The sequence below is a fragment of the Peromyscus eremicus genome, chromosome 1 (genome assembly GCF_949786415.1).
Source record: "Peromyscus eremicus chromosome 1, PerEre_H2_v1, whole genome shotgun sequence".
Lineage (NCBI taxonomy): Eukaryota > Metazoa > Chordata > Mammalia > Rodentia > Cricetidae > Peromyscus > Peromyscus eremicus.
Genome location: NC_081416.1, coordinates 93,823,172 through 93,842,211, shown reverse-complemented (window position 1 = coordinate 93,842,211; position 19,040 = coordinate 93,823,172). Strand labels below are relative to the sequence as shown.

The following is a 19,040-nucleotide window of genomic DNA, read 5'->3' as shown; positions in this document are numbered from 1 at the left end:
AGGTAAGACCTATTGCTGAAGACACATGTGCAGGTTTTGACTATAGAATGTGGAGAAATTAAGCTAAGTTTGAACTGGAAACTCAGACCCTTCTGGCTGGCTTTGCATTATTAAAGGGGACATGCAGGCTGCTGGTGGACCAACATTCCTGCTTGCCTATGGACCCTGGTTGCTACAACACCAGCAAGCCAGGCAGGATGGGCCTCTGTGCAATAGTGGCTTAGCTATTCTGGTTAAGACCAACAGCCTTCCAGTTTGATTTAAGACCCACTCCACAAGAGGAAGTTGAAGCCTGGTACTGTAAACTAGAACAAAACCTGTGGCTGTGGAGGTCATAGGATGGGATAGGAAAGTAATTTCTTTGGTTTTCTAGATGGATGTGATGTGCTTATCACTGTTATCAACCGCAACTCATAAACCACCTTTAAAGTTACTGAGAACAAGTGACTGTTACTGTTACATGGTGGCCTGTTTCTGAGCTATAGGTGGACATCTGTAGTCACCCCCTCTAATGCTCAGGGGTTATTGTGAAAGAGCGGGCCAAAAGAATAGAAGATCTAGAGGAAGGGGTGGAGTGTCATGCAACGGTTTCCTCCGAGATTAAAAACAACCCATCCTGCAGGAAGCTCCTTATACAGGAAGGTAAACAACTTAAAATAGCTTCAGGAAGTCCCTGAAACTGACCAGATTCACTGGGACCCTCCCTGCCAGAGTAAGCAGAACCACGCTGCCAAAAAAAAAAAAAAAAAAAAAAACCCAAGGGAGGCTAACTGCCAAGACAGACAAGCTAAGCTGCCAAGAAGACTCTGAGAGGAAAAAAAAGCTCTTCTGAGATCAGACCAACTTGCTTGGAAGAAGCAGAAACCAGCCAAGCTGCATGGAAAAGTTGCATATCAGAGTCACTTGGAAAGGACTCTCTTCAACCTGTTGGGCTGCCTGCAGGTTGTGTAGTGTGTTCCAGGTTCCTAGCTTTTGTGAATTGTCACCCATCCTGGGATGGGCCTTGGTGATGCAGCTGTCTTTGAGTCATTTCTGCTCTTGAAGTAACCCCTCACCTATATTCCTGTAAGTAACCCCAATTAAACTCATTGGTTCAACAAGTTGGACTTCGGTGGTACCTGCACTTTGGTCTGTTGTAGGTTCCCAATCTGGGGTGAGCAGATGTTACATTCATCTCTCCAGGAAAAATTTTGTCACACAACACTTCCCTACGGGGAGAAACAGAGAAGGCAAGGAAGACACAGAGCATATCATTGTCTGTTGTCAGATAACACAAATGATGTATATGATTGTTTTCCCTGATTCTTAGCACAAGGTTCCTAAAACTTGAGGTATAGAGTAACTTTTAAGATGTATAGCTAAGACTAGAGGTGTATATAGAATAACTTGTTATTTATAATAGACCCCTTTGTTGTATTTAAAAACAGCGGGTGGCAGCCATGGTGGGTGGAAGCCAAGGGACACGGGGAAAAGTCACCCACACCATGCAGACAGTGCTCATATAGAGGATTTTTTTAAGGGAAGGGAAGAAGGGAAGCAGAGTGCATTGTTGCACAAATCCTAAAGGGTCTTATGATAAAAACCCAGAGCCAGTTATTGGGGTAAATGCTGAAAAGTCAGAGGAAACAAGCCCCAGCCACTTCTTACCTCACCAACTCCTCAGCTGAAAAAAAGAAAATCCTGTCTCCACGGATCCTCAGTCTGAATGCCTCTGAATCCTCAGCTGAAAGGGCCTAATTCCTGTCTCCTCCAGCCTTATATTCCTTTCTCTGTCCAGCCATACCACTTTCTGTCTGAGCCTTTCTAGTGCTGGGATTAAAGACTTGTGACTCCCAAGTACTGTGATTAAAGGTGTGTGATCCCAAGTGCTAGAATTAAAGGTTTGTGCCATCACTGCCTGACCTCCGTGGCTAACTCTGGCTAGGTCTGTCCTCTGATATTCAGGCAAGTTTTATTAGAGTACAACAAAATATCACCATGTTTCTTCTTTTGTGTCTAAAATAATAAAAGAAGGTTATAACTAATATAAGGAAAACTATATACAATAAGCAAAATAACTATATATAATATATGCAGTCAAGAATTATTTAATAATGTCTAGTCCATCAACATTTGAGAAATTCAGAGAAAATAATCCATTATTTATCCTACTTTGATGAGTCCAAAGTGTTGTACCTAATTCACTTTCTATCCTAACCAAAAACTATCTTTTGATGTCTTTCAAACTTACTCACTTTATACCTTTTTAGTGAGTTTCTTTTCTGAATTTAACAAGGAAAACTAGAACTATAATTGTCTAGTCTTTAATTCTATCAGAGACCCAAGAAGGAAATAATATTAACTGAGTAAGCAGGAAGTCCAAACAAGTGACTTCCAAAAAAGTGAGAAATGACAGAAACAGCTGGTTGCCTAGACAGTCATCCAAGGTTCCTCTGTACCATTGGAGCATCCATCTTCAGCCTACAGGCTTAGTTTATCTAACAGACTTTTCTGTGACGCAGGGTTTTCTAAAGAGCTGTCCTACCTTGTCTTGGCAAAGTGTGGCAGTCCTTTATTTTGTGTCCTGCTTGTCCATTTCGGATAGCATACTGTCAGCAGTCGAAGTAAGGGCATTTTCTTGCTCAGTGGCTAATTTTTGCCACAAAGAAAGTAAACTCCATGTGGAGTTTCTTTGATGTCCATCATCTTCTCTGAAGTAGATGGTGCTGCCAGGACCAGACATGTCTCATTGTCATAAAGTTGAATTCTTCAGGATAGAACAGCTATTGACTAGGACAATCTCTGTATCATGCCATTTACCTATGTTCTGGACATTTCTGGATTTTAGTATGTGTCTCTTGTTTGATATTGTTCTTGCTGATTATATTACTATTTTTGTTTATGTTATTACCTTTCCCTTCTCCTGGACAATACTTGATAATTGTCTCTATTATATATAGTTTTGTATTAGGTTAGAACTTCCTTATTTAGACAAAAGGGGGAGATGTAGTGGATAGCTGTTCTGTCTATGACCTTGAAACACTACCCCTAGAGATGTAGCAGGTAACTGTCCCACCTACCTATGACACTGAAGTACCTGCCCCTGGGGCATGGCTCGGGGCTACCCTTAAGACCTGAGAGGCACATAGGCTTCTCTCTTTGCTACATCATGGGACTTGGATGCGGCTGGGACAGCGTGAGATCATGCCTCACCTTTCCAGGACCCTGTGACAATTCCTTTGTTCTGTCTTGTGAGTTTTCCTTTATTAATCCCTTTGCCCTTTAAGCAGACTCTGTGGATTTCTTGCTTTAGTGTGTCTCTGGAGATAAAGGTTGAGGAGAGAGGAGGAATGAGAGAGAAAAAGGAGTGATGGAAAGGGGGAAGAAAGGAGGTACAGATGCAGCCTAGTGGGAAGAGAGAGAGGGAGAAAGGTGGTCAGAGCCCACCTCTTACAGGGGGCTTGGCACATGCGCAATGGGGCTATGTAGGATGGTGTACTGCCTACTTACTGGCTAGGTCCCCAAGGGGCTGGCCAGGTAAATGCTAACACCTTTTCAGTCATATGTAAGTTTATGCAGATGATAAACAACGCCTAGAGAATGAAGGCTGGTGACCAAGGGCGAGTTAGAACTAACTTCGTGTGTGTGTGTGTGTGTGTGTGTGTGTGTGTGTGTGTGTGTGTGTATGTGTATGTGTATGTGTAGTATGAATATGTGTGTTTACCTGGGTGTATATGTGTGTACCATGTGTGTGCAGGAGCCTGCCAAGGTCAGAAGAGGCATTGGGTCTCCTGGAATTGGATTTACAGATGGTTGTGAGATGCTGCATAGGTGCTTGAAACTGAACCCAGGTTGTCTGCAAGAGCAGTAAGCATTCTTACCTGCTGAGCCATCTCTCAAGCCCCATGGGTTAGAACTCTTAACTCCTTATTTAACCCCTTGCAAAATATGAATCTTAACTTTTGTGAGCCAGTCTAGCAGATTATCATATCTGAGGAAAGGTTTGTGGACTCCTTGTTTTTTAGTCAGTTGGCCCTGAACTTTTCACTGACATCTGGCGTGTGTGTGTGTGTGTGGGGGGGGGGGGGGGTGGGGGTGGGGTAAGCCTGTGGGACTGAGCCCTCAACTTGTGGGATCTGAGACCATATCCTGGTGTGTAATGTTAAAATTGAATTGAATTACATAGAATACTTCATGTCATTCACAGAGAATTAAAGAAAAGTTTAGTGTAGGAAGACCATATACATTTAATGTTACAAGTGTGAAAAGAGAAGTGAAGTTTTTTTTAAACCCAAGATTCTAGAGGCAAAGGTTGCCCCATTGTGTGTTCTTTGCTAACACAAAGTCTATCCTAGACAGTTAGGAAGGTGGAGAATGGCTGTTAGCAGTCAGAAGGGGAATGGCTAGAGACTTCCTGGCTTCCCTGAATTAGTGAGATTGCCCAGCAAGATTGCCCATGTTCACACAGTTGGGGGAGGTACCTGTGGCATATTGTCCCCTGTACACCTGACACCATAATGCCTCACAGTGGCCCTGTGACAGAGCTGACAGGAACCTATCATTACTCACGTGTCCTGCTGTTGCTTCAGATCCAGCAGGTCTAGAAGTGAGCTCATCAGTTTTGCCTGGAGCAGCTTCCCCAGTCCCACTGCCACGGCTACTGGGCTGTGGCAAGGATACACCTTTGACTCATGCTCCGCTTTCTGTGGGCTCCCAGGGTGCACCCAGGGTCCACCCGCTTGCTGTTTGCCAAGTACAAACTCATCACTGGGCAGACATTCTAGGTGGTTCTTTTAAGGCCTCTCTGTTGCAGGGGAACGTAGGACCCCTTGGGGGTTGTCCCTCACCAAGCTGACCCCATCAGTTTTCATCCTGGTCCCAACCTGGGACTTATCCTGGTCCCTCCCATGACTCATCAGTAGAGCCTACCTGCCTGCTGAAATATGAGATCTTTCCTGAAAAATCTTCACTCTGTTTCTAGCTGAGACCATTTAACATATTATATGCTGGTATTCAGAGCCGGGAGGTAGTGATTCCCGGGATCCTCTTATTAAATTGTCCAGATCCTGCTAATGGGAGTCTGTGGAAAGCTTTGACTCACTGAGAGTTAGCTAGTTGCTTCTGCATAATTCATCAACCATTTTGACCTTAACTATGTCCTGCCCTTACATGCCTCCCTGCCTCATGCACCACCCTCTCTGTCTGAAAGAACATTCTCCTCCTTACCTTCTGAGAAAGCTCCTACTCATCTGTCAAGACTCAGTGATACTGCCTATCCGCCTCTATCAGTACATCTCACAGTGTGCCATAATTATTTGTTCATATTTCTGTCTTTTCCAGTAGACTATGTGGCCCATGGGAGCAGTTATCAATACCTCCCCAGTGCCAAGCCTGGCAGAGTTTAGGGGATGATGGCTGCCTGGATTCATCATTTTCTCACAAGTAATTACTTACAAACTGCTTGTGCCAAGGTACCCTGCAAGGCACTGAGACAACAGGGGTAATAAGGGTTGACAGAGTCCCTTGTTCCATTAGGAAGGAGGTAAGATGGGAAGTGAACACACAGATGGATAAGATACTTAGGAATTGTGTACTTTAGAGGAGGGATGTCTAGGGAAGGCCTCTTCCAGAAGGTACTTGCAAGCTGAGACCTAAGGATGAGAGTGAACCAGCCTTGGAGAAAGCTGGGGAGTGAACTCAAGAGCAGAGAAGATGGCAGATGGTAACTCACAGAGGAGGATGTGGTCTTAGAGTGTTTGGGGAGCAAGTGGAAGGCCAGAGCTACAGGGAGAACAGTGCCAAGCTGGCCTGCCAACGCCCTTGTCATAGGTCATGGGAAGGATTGTGGTCATTTTCCCTTCTAGGAGCAGTGAGATGGTTTTTGGAGGGAACTATTTCAAACTTCATGTCCCTATGGCTGAACAAGCCCTGCTTCTGCTACCTCCCCTTTCCCCGCTGCCTTGTCTGTCTGGACCCAAGCTTTCTTCCCTTTCAGACTTCAGTAATGCCACCCTTTGGAGTCTGCCTAGACCACTTTCCTGCTTCATGGGAGCTCTGGCCCATGAGTGTGTGGCCGCTGTACTAGGACCTTGAAGTCAGGTCCCCTGTTCTCCTCTTTGAGTGAATATTCTTGCTCCCTTAAGCTAGCCGTACAGTAGTTCTTGACTCCAGACAGATTCCCTCCTCCCTCCCACTCTTCCATCCCACCCCTACCCCAGCCACGTGCCCTTGTTTCTGAACTCTCCATGGACCTTGGCCCTGTGGAATGCTGCTTTTTCCTCCCTGTGCAGAACGGCCTTCTTCCCTTGTCATGACCTCCTGCAGGCGAACCAGCCTCTGAGTGTGGCTGGATTCTTCCTCCCTGGCCCACTGCATTGTAGCTTCAAATCTTGTCTTGTGAACTGGTCTGACAAAGGTATGTCCAGAGTTATGTCCTCAATTTAAAAGCAAAACAGCAAAATCAGACCTTTACTGTATGCAAGGAGTGCTCAATATGACTTTACCGACTCTCTGGTCCCAACACCAGTCTTGTGTGTTAGATGCTGTTGTCCTCATTTTGCAGATGAGGAAACCAAGACTCAGTGATCACACTAAATGGTAGATCTGGGCCTGGACTCAGACCAGTTCTTTGTGGTCTTAAATTCCTTAACTATTTCATCTCCCAAGCCACTCCTGTGTGGGGCCTAATTTCCTCCAGAGGTCCATGTCACAAGAGAAGTGATTAGAGCCCTTCAGAACCATCTGTTTCATGCTTTGGCGTGGGAACTGTGCCTGGGTCATTCAAAGTGTGATGCACATTAGGCACATGCGTAGGTTTTGCTGAATGAGCAAACAAACAATGACTCTTGTTCCCGGTTTACAGACATGAGCTCAGTATCTTCTTATGATGACAAATTCTGTTGTAAGACCTCTCCTGTCGTCCAGGGAGGTGAGAAGCAGGAAACAATAGAGGAGGCAGCAAGAAGGCAGTGTAGCTTCAGTGTCTTTCTAAGAGGCAGACTTCTTCAGACACGGAAATAGTAGCCTGGGTGGGCAGGAATGGGAGTGAAGGGAGGAAGTCCGTCATCTCTAGTGATGGGTCCTGAGAAAAGGGAGTGAGCATTAGGAAATGGCTGGGCTGTGTATCCTAGGAGGTGGTCTTTAGCCTGGAGAGGCTGGAATTTATCCTAGAATAATGCTGGGTAAATAGCTGAGATAGTCAGAGGCAGTGCTCTTGGGACGGCATTCTCTCCATATCTTTGTACTTGTGACCCTTCTAGAGGGGGCACGCTGGTCATTTGGAAAAAGGAAAATGACAGTTGGAGCATTTCAGCCAGGATCACACACATCCAGGGAAGAAGGACTGTGGTGGGGGTTACACGTGGCTCTAAGATAGTAGTAGGGCCTTCCCCAGTGTTTGGTAGAGCTTCTAGGGCCTTGACTGTCAGCATGGAGACGTGTAGCAACTGTATTTTGCTGTTGCAGGTGACTCTGGGTAGGCTGTTAACTCTTCTTTACAAAAACGTGAATGCTCAAGATTCATGTTGAAAGAGTATTCTTCCCAGGAGGGAGAATGCATGGAGATGTTGGAAACCAAATACCCACTGCTAGGGTCCCCGCCCCCCCACAAGTCATTATCATGTTCACCATTATAATTATTCTTATTTTGTGTGCAACAGCACGTGTGTGTAGATCAGAAGACAATTTTTAGAATTTGTACTCTCCTTTCGCTTCTTAATGGATTCTGGGGATGGAACTAAGGTTGTTAGAATTATACAACAAGTGCTTTCCATGTTAAGCTATCTTGTTGGTCCTGGCCTGGATTTAAAAAAAAAAGATTTTATTTCTGTTTTATATGTGTGAGTATTTTGCCTGCATGTATGCAGAGGTCAGGAGAAGGCATTAGGTCCTCTGGAACTGACGTTACCATTACAGATAGTTGTGAGCTGCTATGTGGGTGCTGGGAACTAAACCAGGTCCTGTGGAAGATCTGCTGCCAGACACCTGCTTCAGCTCAGCAGGGGGGTCACATCCCAAAGAAAATGTGTGGAGTTGGTGGCAGCATGGGGCAGGGTTGGGGGAAAGAGAAGACAGACACAATCTGAGGGTGAATCAGGTTGACTGTCAGCAGTCTTTAATTGAGAAAAGATGACACCTTTTATACTGTATAGTTGCACATAGGATTAAATGAGAGACAAAGGGCATGTGAGCTGGGGTGTGGCTTGAGATCATGAGTAGAAGAATTTAGCATTGACCTTGACAATAGGCACCAGTCATAATGTGGATGGAAGAAGGGCCACAAGTTCCTCTTGCTAGAGATAAGAATGACTGCTTTATCAAGCAGGAACTTTCCTTAAGCTCCCAAGGGAATGAGAAAAGGACTTCTGGGGAGCAGACACTGTATTACAGTTTCTTAATCTTACTATATGGGCCTGTTCCCCTCATAACACTCGTAAAAGGGAAGGTCCTGATGTCTTACTCTTTTCCCATTATACTGTACCATTCTGATTTCTTTACATTTATTAACTGAATTCCTGCCCTTACTGGCCTCAGGTTCTGGATCTGAATTGTAGGTATTTTATCCTTGGGATCAGGTGTGTCTAGTAAATCTCTAACATTCCTGTTCTTGGTGTAATTAGGAGAGTACAATGGAATTCCTGATTCCATGGTGGTGGGGATTTTTTTCCAGAGAATTATTTTGTTTACAGAGGCTATCATTGTACACATTTTTATCTTTTACCAAAGCCCACACAAAATTTCCCAAAGGGAAAGGCATTAATATTGAGAATCATTAAAAATGAAAGTAAAAAGGTGCTGAAGAAGTGTGGTCTGTATGTTGAAATGCTGGAACTTTGTCAAGCAGCAATGGTCGCCATGTGGTCCACGCCAATCTGCCACTACTGTTGAGGTACCTTGCTGGCCCCTTATGGATTCTTAATGAAGGTGTGTTGTATGTGCAATGAACACAGTATTCTACACTTAAGTATTTATGGAAAAAGTAACTTTCTCACCCATGATAACTGCACTTAGCACCAAAACAAATAAATACAACTTTTAAAGTTGCTGGTTATGTTTATTACCATTATTTTGGTCATGGTGTCATGAGGTTTTGTATATGCCCAGACAGAACACATTAAATATATGGAGTTCTTTGTTTATCAATGATACCTCAGTAAAGCTGCTGTTTTAAACATTTAGAAATATATGATGATGCATCTAAAGCTCTTTCATGGTCTTGCACATATAATGTGTAACTTCTATAATTTTTCCTTTGTTCTGTATTTGAATTTTCAGTAGCAGCAGGAGGAGACTAAGTGGACAAAAGAAGCCATGGCTTCTGATGCTAGTCATGCGCTGGAAGCTGCCCTAGAGCAGATGGATGGGATCATTGCAGGTAAGCTCAGGGGTCCCTAGGACTGATATATCATCCCCTACATCTCAGATCCTAGTTCCTTTTGTTGGCATAGAGAGAGGCCCTTAGTTAGACTAATGTTTAAGTAGTTTACATTTAAGTAGTTTAATGTACATGTCCCCCTCTCTTATGGAACTCTCTTCTACTGGTATGATAGTTTAGGAGTCTCTATTGGCCTAGGTGGGTGTACCAGTGGCTGTGTAGAGCTCTATTAGAGTTTGAATCCTGACTGTGAGGCAGTTTGGGTGTAATGAGATTGATTGTGTTGTAAAATTTTCAGAGTGCATCGTGGCTTACTGTGGAACTGAAGCTTGAAATTGAGCTGACTTTGTTCCCTAATCAGTGTCTGCTCATTTCCCTAGCTGTCAGTGTGTTGAGGAGATGGCAGGCAGTTTTGATTCACACCATGATTACGTCATTATCTCTCCTATCATTTTTTAAATATACCGTAAGTGTTTGGTTTTAATATTTGCATTAGTCAGTAGGGGCTTTCTTTAAAAAGGCTGCAGTATAATTGTGAGTATTTGGGGAAGTCTACCAGTAGGCTGTTCTGGCTGATAGATACCTTGACAGGAGTAATCAGGAAGCTTGGCTCGTGTAACAAGGTTGTTATTGCAAACTTTACCAGAAGGTCCCAGGTTTTCTTTCTGTCCTTACTGGACACACTTCAGTGGCCCTATTTGCAGAGTATGCCACTTCATGCTTCAGGCCTTTGCTCCCCACTGTGTGAACTGTATGGCTGGAGGAGATGGAGAAAGGAGGTACATGGCTGAGTGGGGCTTGACTGCAGGAAGTGCTCAGGACATCTGATACTGCCCCTTTCCTGTTGTTTGCTTCTCCCCATTGCAGAAATACATCTGAGTCACGGAGGTTTCTGGGAGTTGGAGCCGGGGTGAGGGAGGCTGTCTGTATCCTACAGCCTCCTCATGTTACAGGCTCCACTGTAACTCAACCGAGTTGTCATCTGGCAGGCTCTCAATTTCTTTGTGAACAGAGGTGTCCTTGAGAGGCTATGACCAATGTCCTGCTTTTCCAAGTCTCCCTAGTTGGGGATGTCTTGTTCTAAGTTAGGGTCTGTGGTAACTTACTGAGAAGATACCATTAAGAGGTGGGTTGTCTAGCAATGCACTTAAAAAGTCTCATCTAGAAGCTCTTGCATATACTGAGATAAAAGCCACAGGGCTGTCTGTGGTTGACAGGAAGTACATTTGAGCCCTGGCCTGAGGATTGATTCCCCTGGCAGAATCATGAATGGTTGTGAGGGATGAATGAGATAATAACTATTTCTTTATTGTACTGCTTTTGTTTCTTGGCCAAAGATTTTTGACTGCAATTCCATAGGTGTATTTTTGAGGCTTCTGTATGGTTCTTTACCAGTGTCACAGTGTGTTAATTGCTGTAGCTCTACTATAAGCCTTAAAGTTAGATCTTGTTGTGTTAGTATTGCAACTTTGTTTTTGGCCAGCCTAAGTCTTGAGCCAGTGGTCCTTCCCTTACCCCGTCTCTCTCTCCTTCAGAATCAGTTTGTCCAAATGCAGAAGAGAACTTGTTGGGATTATGGTTGGAATTGTGTTGATCTTCACATTGCATTGGACCGAGAGATGAAGCTGAATAACAGAGCACTTACCTGGCATGTACGAAGCCCTGGATTCAATCCCCACCTCTGCTCAAAAGAGCAAGCAAGAACTGATGTCTTGATAGTATTGACTCTTTGAGGGATGAATAAGCTGCTTCCTAAAGAGGGTAGTCTTGTGTGGGGTAAACATGAGGACCAAAATTCAATCCCCAGAACCATATAAAATAGCCAGACGTGGTGGTTCTGACTTACTAATTCCAGCATTGGGGAAGCAGAGATAGATAGGAGGGCCTCTGGTACTCACTAGCCAGTCATTCTAGCCTAATCAGCGAGTTCTAGGCCAAGTAGAGATCCTGTCTCAAAACATCAGATAGACAGCATCAGAGGGCACATGAACACACAAAAAATAAATATAAACAGGTCACAAAGGGAATCCTGTGTTAGATAAAGCCAGGTGAGGCCTTTGATCTGGTGACGTTTTATTAGAAATCTAAGGGGATCTGGAGAACAGCTTTCCAGGAGAGGAGACAGAAAGTGTCATGGCCTGGGGAGAGTCAGTGTATATGCTAAAAGTTGATATGCCAGGGAAGGAAAAGGAACACAGCCTCAGATGCAGAAGAGACAATCATATTATGGCATGGCTGGTATGGGAAGAACTTCAGACAGACATTATCATGAAGGTGTGGGAGAGAATTAGAGATTTATGGGAAGAGTGACTTCAGCTACATTTTCAGGCTTACTTGGATGCTCTGTGGGTGAGACAGTCTGTAAGGGGGCAATAAGAAAAGCAGAGACCAATCAGGGCAATATGTTAATCTTATAGACCCTGGGAAAGTCCATGGATGAATGTGCATACTGTATACAACAGAAACCATAAAACCTGGATGGGTGAAACAGAGCTTCTGTAGTGAGAAGCAGACTTGACCTTTGAGGAACAGATTCAACATGGCAAAGATGTTCTGTCCCTCTTTTAATTTATCAGGAGCTTACATTTTAGCCAGATATGATGCCTTACACCTGTAATCCCAGCATTTGAGGCAGGAGGATCACTGCAAATTTCAGGCCAGCCTGGGCTACATAGTAAGCCCCTGTCTCGACAAATAGCTTGTTTTATAGTACTTACTATGTGCCAAGAACTAATGTAAGTGCTTTATGTGGGTAACACAGCCCCCTCCTCAGGTGGGAGCTGTTCTTAGCCGCACCTAAATATGAGGAAACAGATGCTTATATCATGAAGACAATTTGTAGAGCTAGGATTAAAATCAAACATTCTGCATATAGTTATTCCCCCTTACCCACCTGCCCAGAAAAATCTTAGGTTTTTCTTCCTATAAAACTCTCATAACTGTTCCAGACGGAAACCCAGAAAGTCTGTCCAGACACACCCTTCCAGGATGGAGGGCTATGGATAGGATAAAAAAGAGGGCTCTTTGTCCTGGAAAGTAAAGAAACGCGTTTCCTATGTTCCATTCAGGCTATACTAAGCCACATCCCCCCCCCCCCAAACCTGTCCCAGATTCTTACCTGAAGATCCTGAGCCAAGGGAAACCTTGAGGATCCAGTTATATAATGTGTCAGTGACAGAGAGGACTGTTTCAGATCGCTGTGTGGGAAGTCAGGAGGCAGGAGGAAGCAAGCATACTGTGTATGGACTGAGCCATTTCTCCTGCTGTATTTATGTTCCTCTGTAGCACATGTATAATCTCCTGTTACATTCATATTGCTGTGCTTTTGTTTTTGTTTTTGTTTGTTTTTTTCAAGACAGGGTTTCTCTGTAGCTTAGGAGCTTGTCCTAGAACTCGCTCTGTAGACCAGGCTGGCCTCGAACTCACTGCCTGCCTCTGCCTCCAAAATGGTGAGATTAAAAGCATACGCCACCACAACCCAGGTATATCGCTCTTCTTATTGCACCAGAATGTCAGTTTCAAGAGGACAGAGCCTGTCCCATGGCATCTCTCCATTAGTCTGTAACACATAATAGCTGTTTAGTAAACATCTGTCATGTTCATATTTTATTTGCTGTTGTGACGAAATTATCCTTTCATTGGTTAGGAGGCATATACTAGTTTCTGTATATGTTTTCTCTCTGGCATCATACTGAATTTCATTTTTATTTTCTTGACTTGGACCTTTGGATGAGTTTATTTTTTAAGACTATCACTCACTATTTTTGAAGACTCAATAGTTGCTAAATCCTGTGAATAGTTTCTTAGTTGTACTTAGTCGATACCAGCATATGACGCAGTTCAGCTTTGAATTTTTTACTGTCTGGAGGACATGCACCTCTGTGATATTCTTAGTGAAGAGAATGATAATTACTGAAAAGTGTCCGCAAGATTTCTAATACCATCCACATTTTCAAGAAGGTTGGGTGGGACTTCTTGGGGCAAAGAGCTTAGAACTTGTATAATTATCAGTATGGTCTACAGAGCGAAGCTTTTGGGTTTGAATTCCACTTCAGTCAGTTACTTCCTCTGTGGTGTCTTTGACAGTTGCTTAACCCTTTTGCAGCTCAGTTTCTATGTAAATGAAACAGTGGTATCAATGCTCTCTATCTTTTATTATTGTGAGGGTTAAATTAATAGTGACCAGGACTTAGTGCCTGGTACTTGGTAAGTACTTGGCTGTTCTACAATATCTCTGTTTCATTGATATTAGTATTGATGTTACTTTCACCATCAAAAGGTCCATTGCTGTTCAGTTAATAGAGATAATACTGAGAATTGCCATTGTTACACATGATGAGGACAGTAGGACTGCCCTACTGGACAATTCTGTCCTGACAGCAAGTATGCTCCCCACCCCCTGCAGAGCCTCAAGGTGATGATGTTCATCTCTAGGTGATCAGTGGCAGTGGTGAGAGTGGGGGGTTTGCAAGACAAAAGCTGGTTTTTGCAAATGCAAAAAGAAATGCCCATAAGCAAAAAGCAGGACTGTTAATCATATAAACTTGAGTTCTTAAAGTCTGAATGGGTATACCATAGATATGAAGATATTTGATGGAAATCCCAGATGTTTGTGAGAGGAAGTAGAGAGGAGGTGACTGTTAAAGACCCTTGGACCAGTGTCATTAATGATTCGTTTCTAATACAAAGACCATTGTTGCAGCTTGCAGTTGGGTGTTAACTTTCCATCCAATATTCCTTCTCATTAGGCCCCATGACTGCATCTGCAGATAATACCGTAATTGAATTGTGTTGTTGGCACTGGAAATCAAGCCATGTGTTGCCTAATTACATCCCTGTGGATGGCACAAAGCAGCCGACATGGATGCTAAGTTTACATAGGGCTTTACTGTGTAGACACACAGGGTCAGTGGCTGTTCTGTCAGGCCCCTTTGGGCATAGGACCAGTATCCCGTGGTCAGGACACAGAGGGCCACTTATTCCTCTTTGCTTTGGCAGAAGGACACTCATGTAGTTCTCTCTAAGCTGTACTTATTGATAAGGGATAAAGACTGTTTTAAGACAGCTAAGAAAGAGGTTACCCATCTTCTGGGCCTTCTGCCAGCGCTTATTAGTGTCTGGCTTTGGATGAAGGAATAAAACAAAGATTTCATGGGGGTGGAAAAGTTCTGGTCATGACAGATAGTTCCTTTGGCCCTTGAGTATCAGCTGTGGGGGTTGTGGCTGAGGATGTGGCTGTCGTCCCAGTACTTATGAGCTGGTCTTGTCTGCTCTTCTGAGGTACATCAGCATAGCTAGTCATCAGTAACAGCACACCACGTCTACTGCCTGTTTCCCATTCAGGATTTATGTTGAGAGCCCTGTAACAGCTTTGTTCAGAAGAAATTTGCAAGCTGGGTATATGGTAGCACATGTCTAGTATGTAGGAGGCTGAGGCAGAAGGATTGTGAGTTTGAGGCCAGATACAGGGAGATACTGTCTCTAAGTAAAATAAATATATACATACATGCATACAAAGTTTTAAAAATCATTTTTTTTTGTGTGTGTTTGTATGTGCATGTACATGTGTGCACATGGCATGCATACATGTGGAGATGAGAGGACAACTGTGGAAGTTGGTTCTCTCCTTCCACAGTATGGGTTCTGAGTATCAAACTCCACTCTTTAGTTTTGGTGGCAAGCACCTTTACCTGCTGAGCCATCTTGCTACCCTATCCCACCTTCTTTTACAGGGAGAGGTGGAGTACAGTTAGAGGTTTCTGGGGACTGACATGTCAGTGGTTGCCTTCAGTGTGAAGGTGTCAGAATGCTCCATTGTGGCATCTGTTGTTTGGCAGCCAACAGTGTATGTTTTCCCAGCTGGCAGAGTCCACCTTACCCTATAGTGTGGTCTCATTTTCTGTTGCTGAGAGAGTTTGGATAAGTCAGGGATTGCTCCTTAAACATTGCTGTGGTTAGAGGTATAGGATAGACCTGCCTGGAACGTCAGGCCTGTGGTTTCCTGTTGGAAGGGTGGTTGTAGTTGTAGTTGTTGTTATTGTTATGGTTATGGATATTCAGGTTTTTAGTTTATTAACTTTTGACAACTTACAGTTTTCTAGGAATATGTTCATTTTACTGAAGTCTTAAATTTTGCTAGCAAATAGATGGTTATTATATTTTGTCCATCGCATTTGTTTTTATTTGTGTGTGTGTGCATATGCACATGTGTATGCACACATGCAGGTACAAGTGCATACACATGTACAAGTGTATGCACACATGTGTCTGTGTAAGCGTAGGTCAGAGGTTAATCTTGGGTCTTTTTCAGCACATGTGTATATTTGTGTGTGCTATATGTGTGTATGCATATGTATGTAGGTTCACATTTGTATAGAGAACAGCGTATGACATCAGTGTCTTCTGTTGCTTGCAAACTTAATTTTTGAGGCACTAAGCCTGAAGCTCCAGTTGATTGGACTAGCAGGGTAGCAAGCTTATAGGTTCATTTTGTCTCCTCCAAGTGCTGGGATTGTAGGCGTGACTGCCACATCTGGTTTTCTATGTGTGTACTGAGGATCCAAACTCAGGTTCTCATTCTTGCGTGGCTGACATTTTACCAATTGAGCAACATCCTCAGCCCCCACCTTGCTTTTTGAGATGAGGTCCTTCACTGAGGCCTTGGGCTTGCTGTTGGGCAAAGCTGCTTGGCCCCAAGCCCCAGGGATCCTCTTGCCTCTGACTCCCCGGCGCTGTAAACACAGGTGCGTGATACCACACATGGCTTTTATGTGTGTGCTGAGGTTTGAATTCAGGTCCTCATGCTTGTGCAGTAAGTGCTTTACTGACTGAGTCTCTCCGGGCTCTGTTTTTATTCTTAATACTGTCTATGCCTTCTTTATATTCGGATCAGTCTTGCCAGAGATCATCTTTCTGTTACTACTCTGAACTAGCTACTTTTGGTTTTATTAATCAGTTGCCATGTATTGTGTGTGCTTGGTTGTGTATGTTATTCTGTGAATTGTTACATATGTACATAGTGATAGCTCTGTACTACATACTATATTTTTCTGTCTCTATTTAATTTCTTTGATAACTTCATTTTCTTACTTTCTTAGATGTATCTTCTGTTTCACAATCTCACTTTCAAACAGAAACAATCATATATATTTTAAATTGATTTCTATCTTGCATTTGGTTGTAGTGACCTGTACCACTTACTTGGTGAAGTTTACTGATGCTTGCATGACGGATAGCCTATACCACTGCTACTGGTCACTAACGTTCCATGTGCACTTATGGGCACTGTAGTTGGAAGTTTCCTCTGGTCTTGCCCACCTCTGTGGTCAGGACGAATCTCTCCCACCCACATCCTGCAGCCCACAGCTGCTTATAAATAACCGCTCAGAGGCTTAATATTAATTACCAGTTGCATGGCCTATGGCAGGCTTTTTGCTAGCTAGTTCTTATATCTTAAATTAACCCATTGCTATTAATCTATGTTTTGCCACATGTTCTGTGGCTTACCGGTCTGCCGGCATGTTGTTCTTTCAGTGGTGATTGGCGTCTCTCTGCCTCTCCTTTCTCTTCCTCTTATCTCTCGGATTTTCCTGTCTGGCTCCATCCTGCCCTGCCATAGGCCAATGCAGCTTTACTTCTCAACCAATCAGAGTAACACATATTACATTAACTTGTGAGTGTGTATTTTCCCTCTTGTTGGTGATTATTTTTGTCCTCTAGATCTCACAGTCCTTGAAATCCTAGAAGATGGTGGACTTTTTATTCATCTATTTTTTTGTGGTGCTAGAGTGCATGCTGGGCAAGCACTCTAAACTGAAAATTGCCTCAGCCCTTAGATGAGGGGCTTTAGCCCCTCAAATTATGAATATTTTGCATGAATACTGAATCATTGTGTTCTTACTGGTTCCAAACCTGAGTTTTAAGACTGATTTTAAAATTGATTTGCTGAGGTTGTTTTCTACTGGCTTTATACAGCGGTCTTCCACTCATTCTCACCCTTGCTCAGGCCTAAAGACGGGTCCTCTTCTCTCAAGTGGGCCAGTGAGGCTAAGACCTTAGGAGCCTGAAGTGATGGCTCAGCAGTTGAGAGTATGCACTGCTCTTGCAGTGGACTTGACTTCAGTTCCTGGCACCCAAGGCACACTAAACAGCTACCTAGAGATTTACTGCCCTCTTCTGACCTCTGAAGGTACTGCACTCACATGCGCAAAGCCTCACATAGATGTACCTACATACATATAATTAAAATTACAAATAAAAATCATAAAACTATAGCCCACAGAGAATTTGGCAGTGACTTACAGGCCAAACACTTACCACTTGCTTGTACCACAAAGGTTCTGAGCTCCAAAGGCTCCCTTCAGTTCCACTACTTTGAGAAGGGTGTGTATATGTATGTGTGTGCTTTTGTATCTATGGGTGTCTTAGGAGTTTTTTTTTTGTTTTTTGTTTGTTTGTTTGTTTTGTATAGCTTGCTTTGTATGCCTGCCCAATGTTCTGTCAGAGTTCTGTGGCATTCCCAAGCTCATGGCCCCTCTCTCTTTCTTTAGACCAACAAATGGCTAATTACAACTCTCTAAGCATCTCCTGGTTTACTTCAGTTGCACCTGTAAAGTCCTTGATCCATGTGTGAAGTGACACATTGACAGGATCCAGGAACTGGGGTGTAGACAGAGGGTTGGGTGGGGTGAATAGTTCATACCGATGGAGATGAAAACATTAACTTTATGGTATACTGACTTGAGAAGATGGCTTGATCTGAAGCTATGTTAGGGTTATAAACATTGTCCGTCACACACACTACCCCAAACACAACAGCAAATTGAACTTAGTATCTGACTGCAGATGTCATTCTGCAGAGGTAGACTGTTCTCAGAAAGATTTCCCCAAGGAGTGAGCCACCGTTCAGAAGACGGGCAATGGTGGAGAGAAACAGTGAATTCCTTCAACTCTTTAGTCAGAGAACTATTCTTCTTTTTTTTGGGGGAAATCAACCGAAGGAGGGAAGCATAGAGAACATAAATGCACTAGGGAAATCTGTCTTATTTTCCTGTGAAAGTATGGAAACAAGGATGTTTTAGTCAATTTTGTGCTACTGTAACAGAGCATTTGAGACTGGGTGATTCATAAAGTAAAGAAATTTCTCACCATTTTAAACACAATCAGAAAATTCCAGTATCAAGGATGTAACATCCTATAAGGGCCGTCTTCTGTTTCATCCCATGGTAGAAGGCAGAAGGCAAGGGAACTGCCTGAGAGAGAAAAGGAATGAGGGCTGAGCTCATGCTTTTATTAGAAACCCACCCCCGACATAACTGACCCATTTCCATGAAAGTCATTGATCTGTTCATGAAGGCAGAACCCTCACACATTTCATTACCCCTTCTCTGCTTCTCCCTTCCCTTTTCCCCTTTATCATTTAATTTTCTCTTTCCTTTGCTTTTCTTCCTTTTTGTAGCTGGAGAGTTTCTCTTCAGCTCCCGCCAAGCCCTGGCTGTCCTGCAGCCCACTTTTAAAATAAACACAGACTCTTATAATATTTAAACTATTTGGCCTAATGGCTCAGGCTTTTAGCTATCTAGTTCTTACATCTTAAATTAACCCATTTCTATAAATCTATACCTTGCCACATGGCTCGTGGCTTACCAGGATCTTACATGTTGGTACTCATGGCAGCGGCTGGCAGTGG

At 43.5% G+C, this 19,040-nt stretch overlaps 1 protein-coding gene across 1 annotated transcript in view; it reads left to right on the top strand.

Annotated features, from left to right (window-relative positions):
• Ppfibp2 (PPFIA binding protein 2) overlaps window positions 1–19,040 on the top strand; it is a 165,843-nt gene that overhangs the window by 37,696 nt on the left and 109,107 nt on the right. The window contains 1 exon segment of the mRNA XM_059269181.1: window positions 9,253–9,352. Within this exon segment, the coding sequence (XP_059125164.1) occupies window positions 9,289–9,352 (64 nt within the window). The 5' untranslated portion in view covers window positions 9,253–9,288.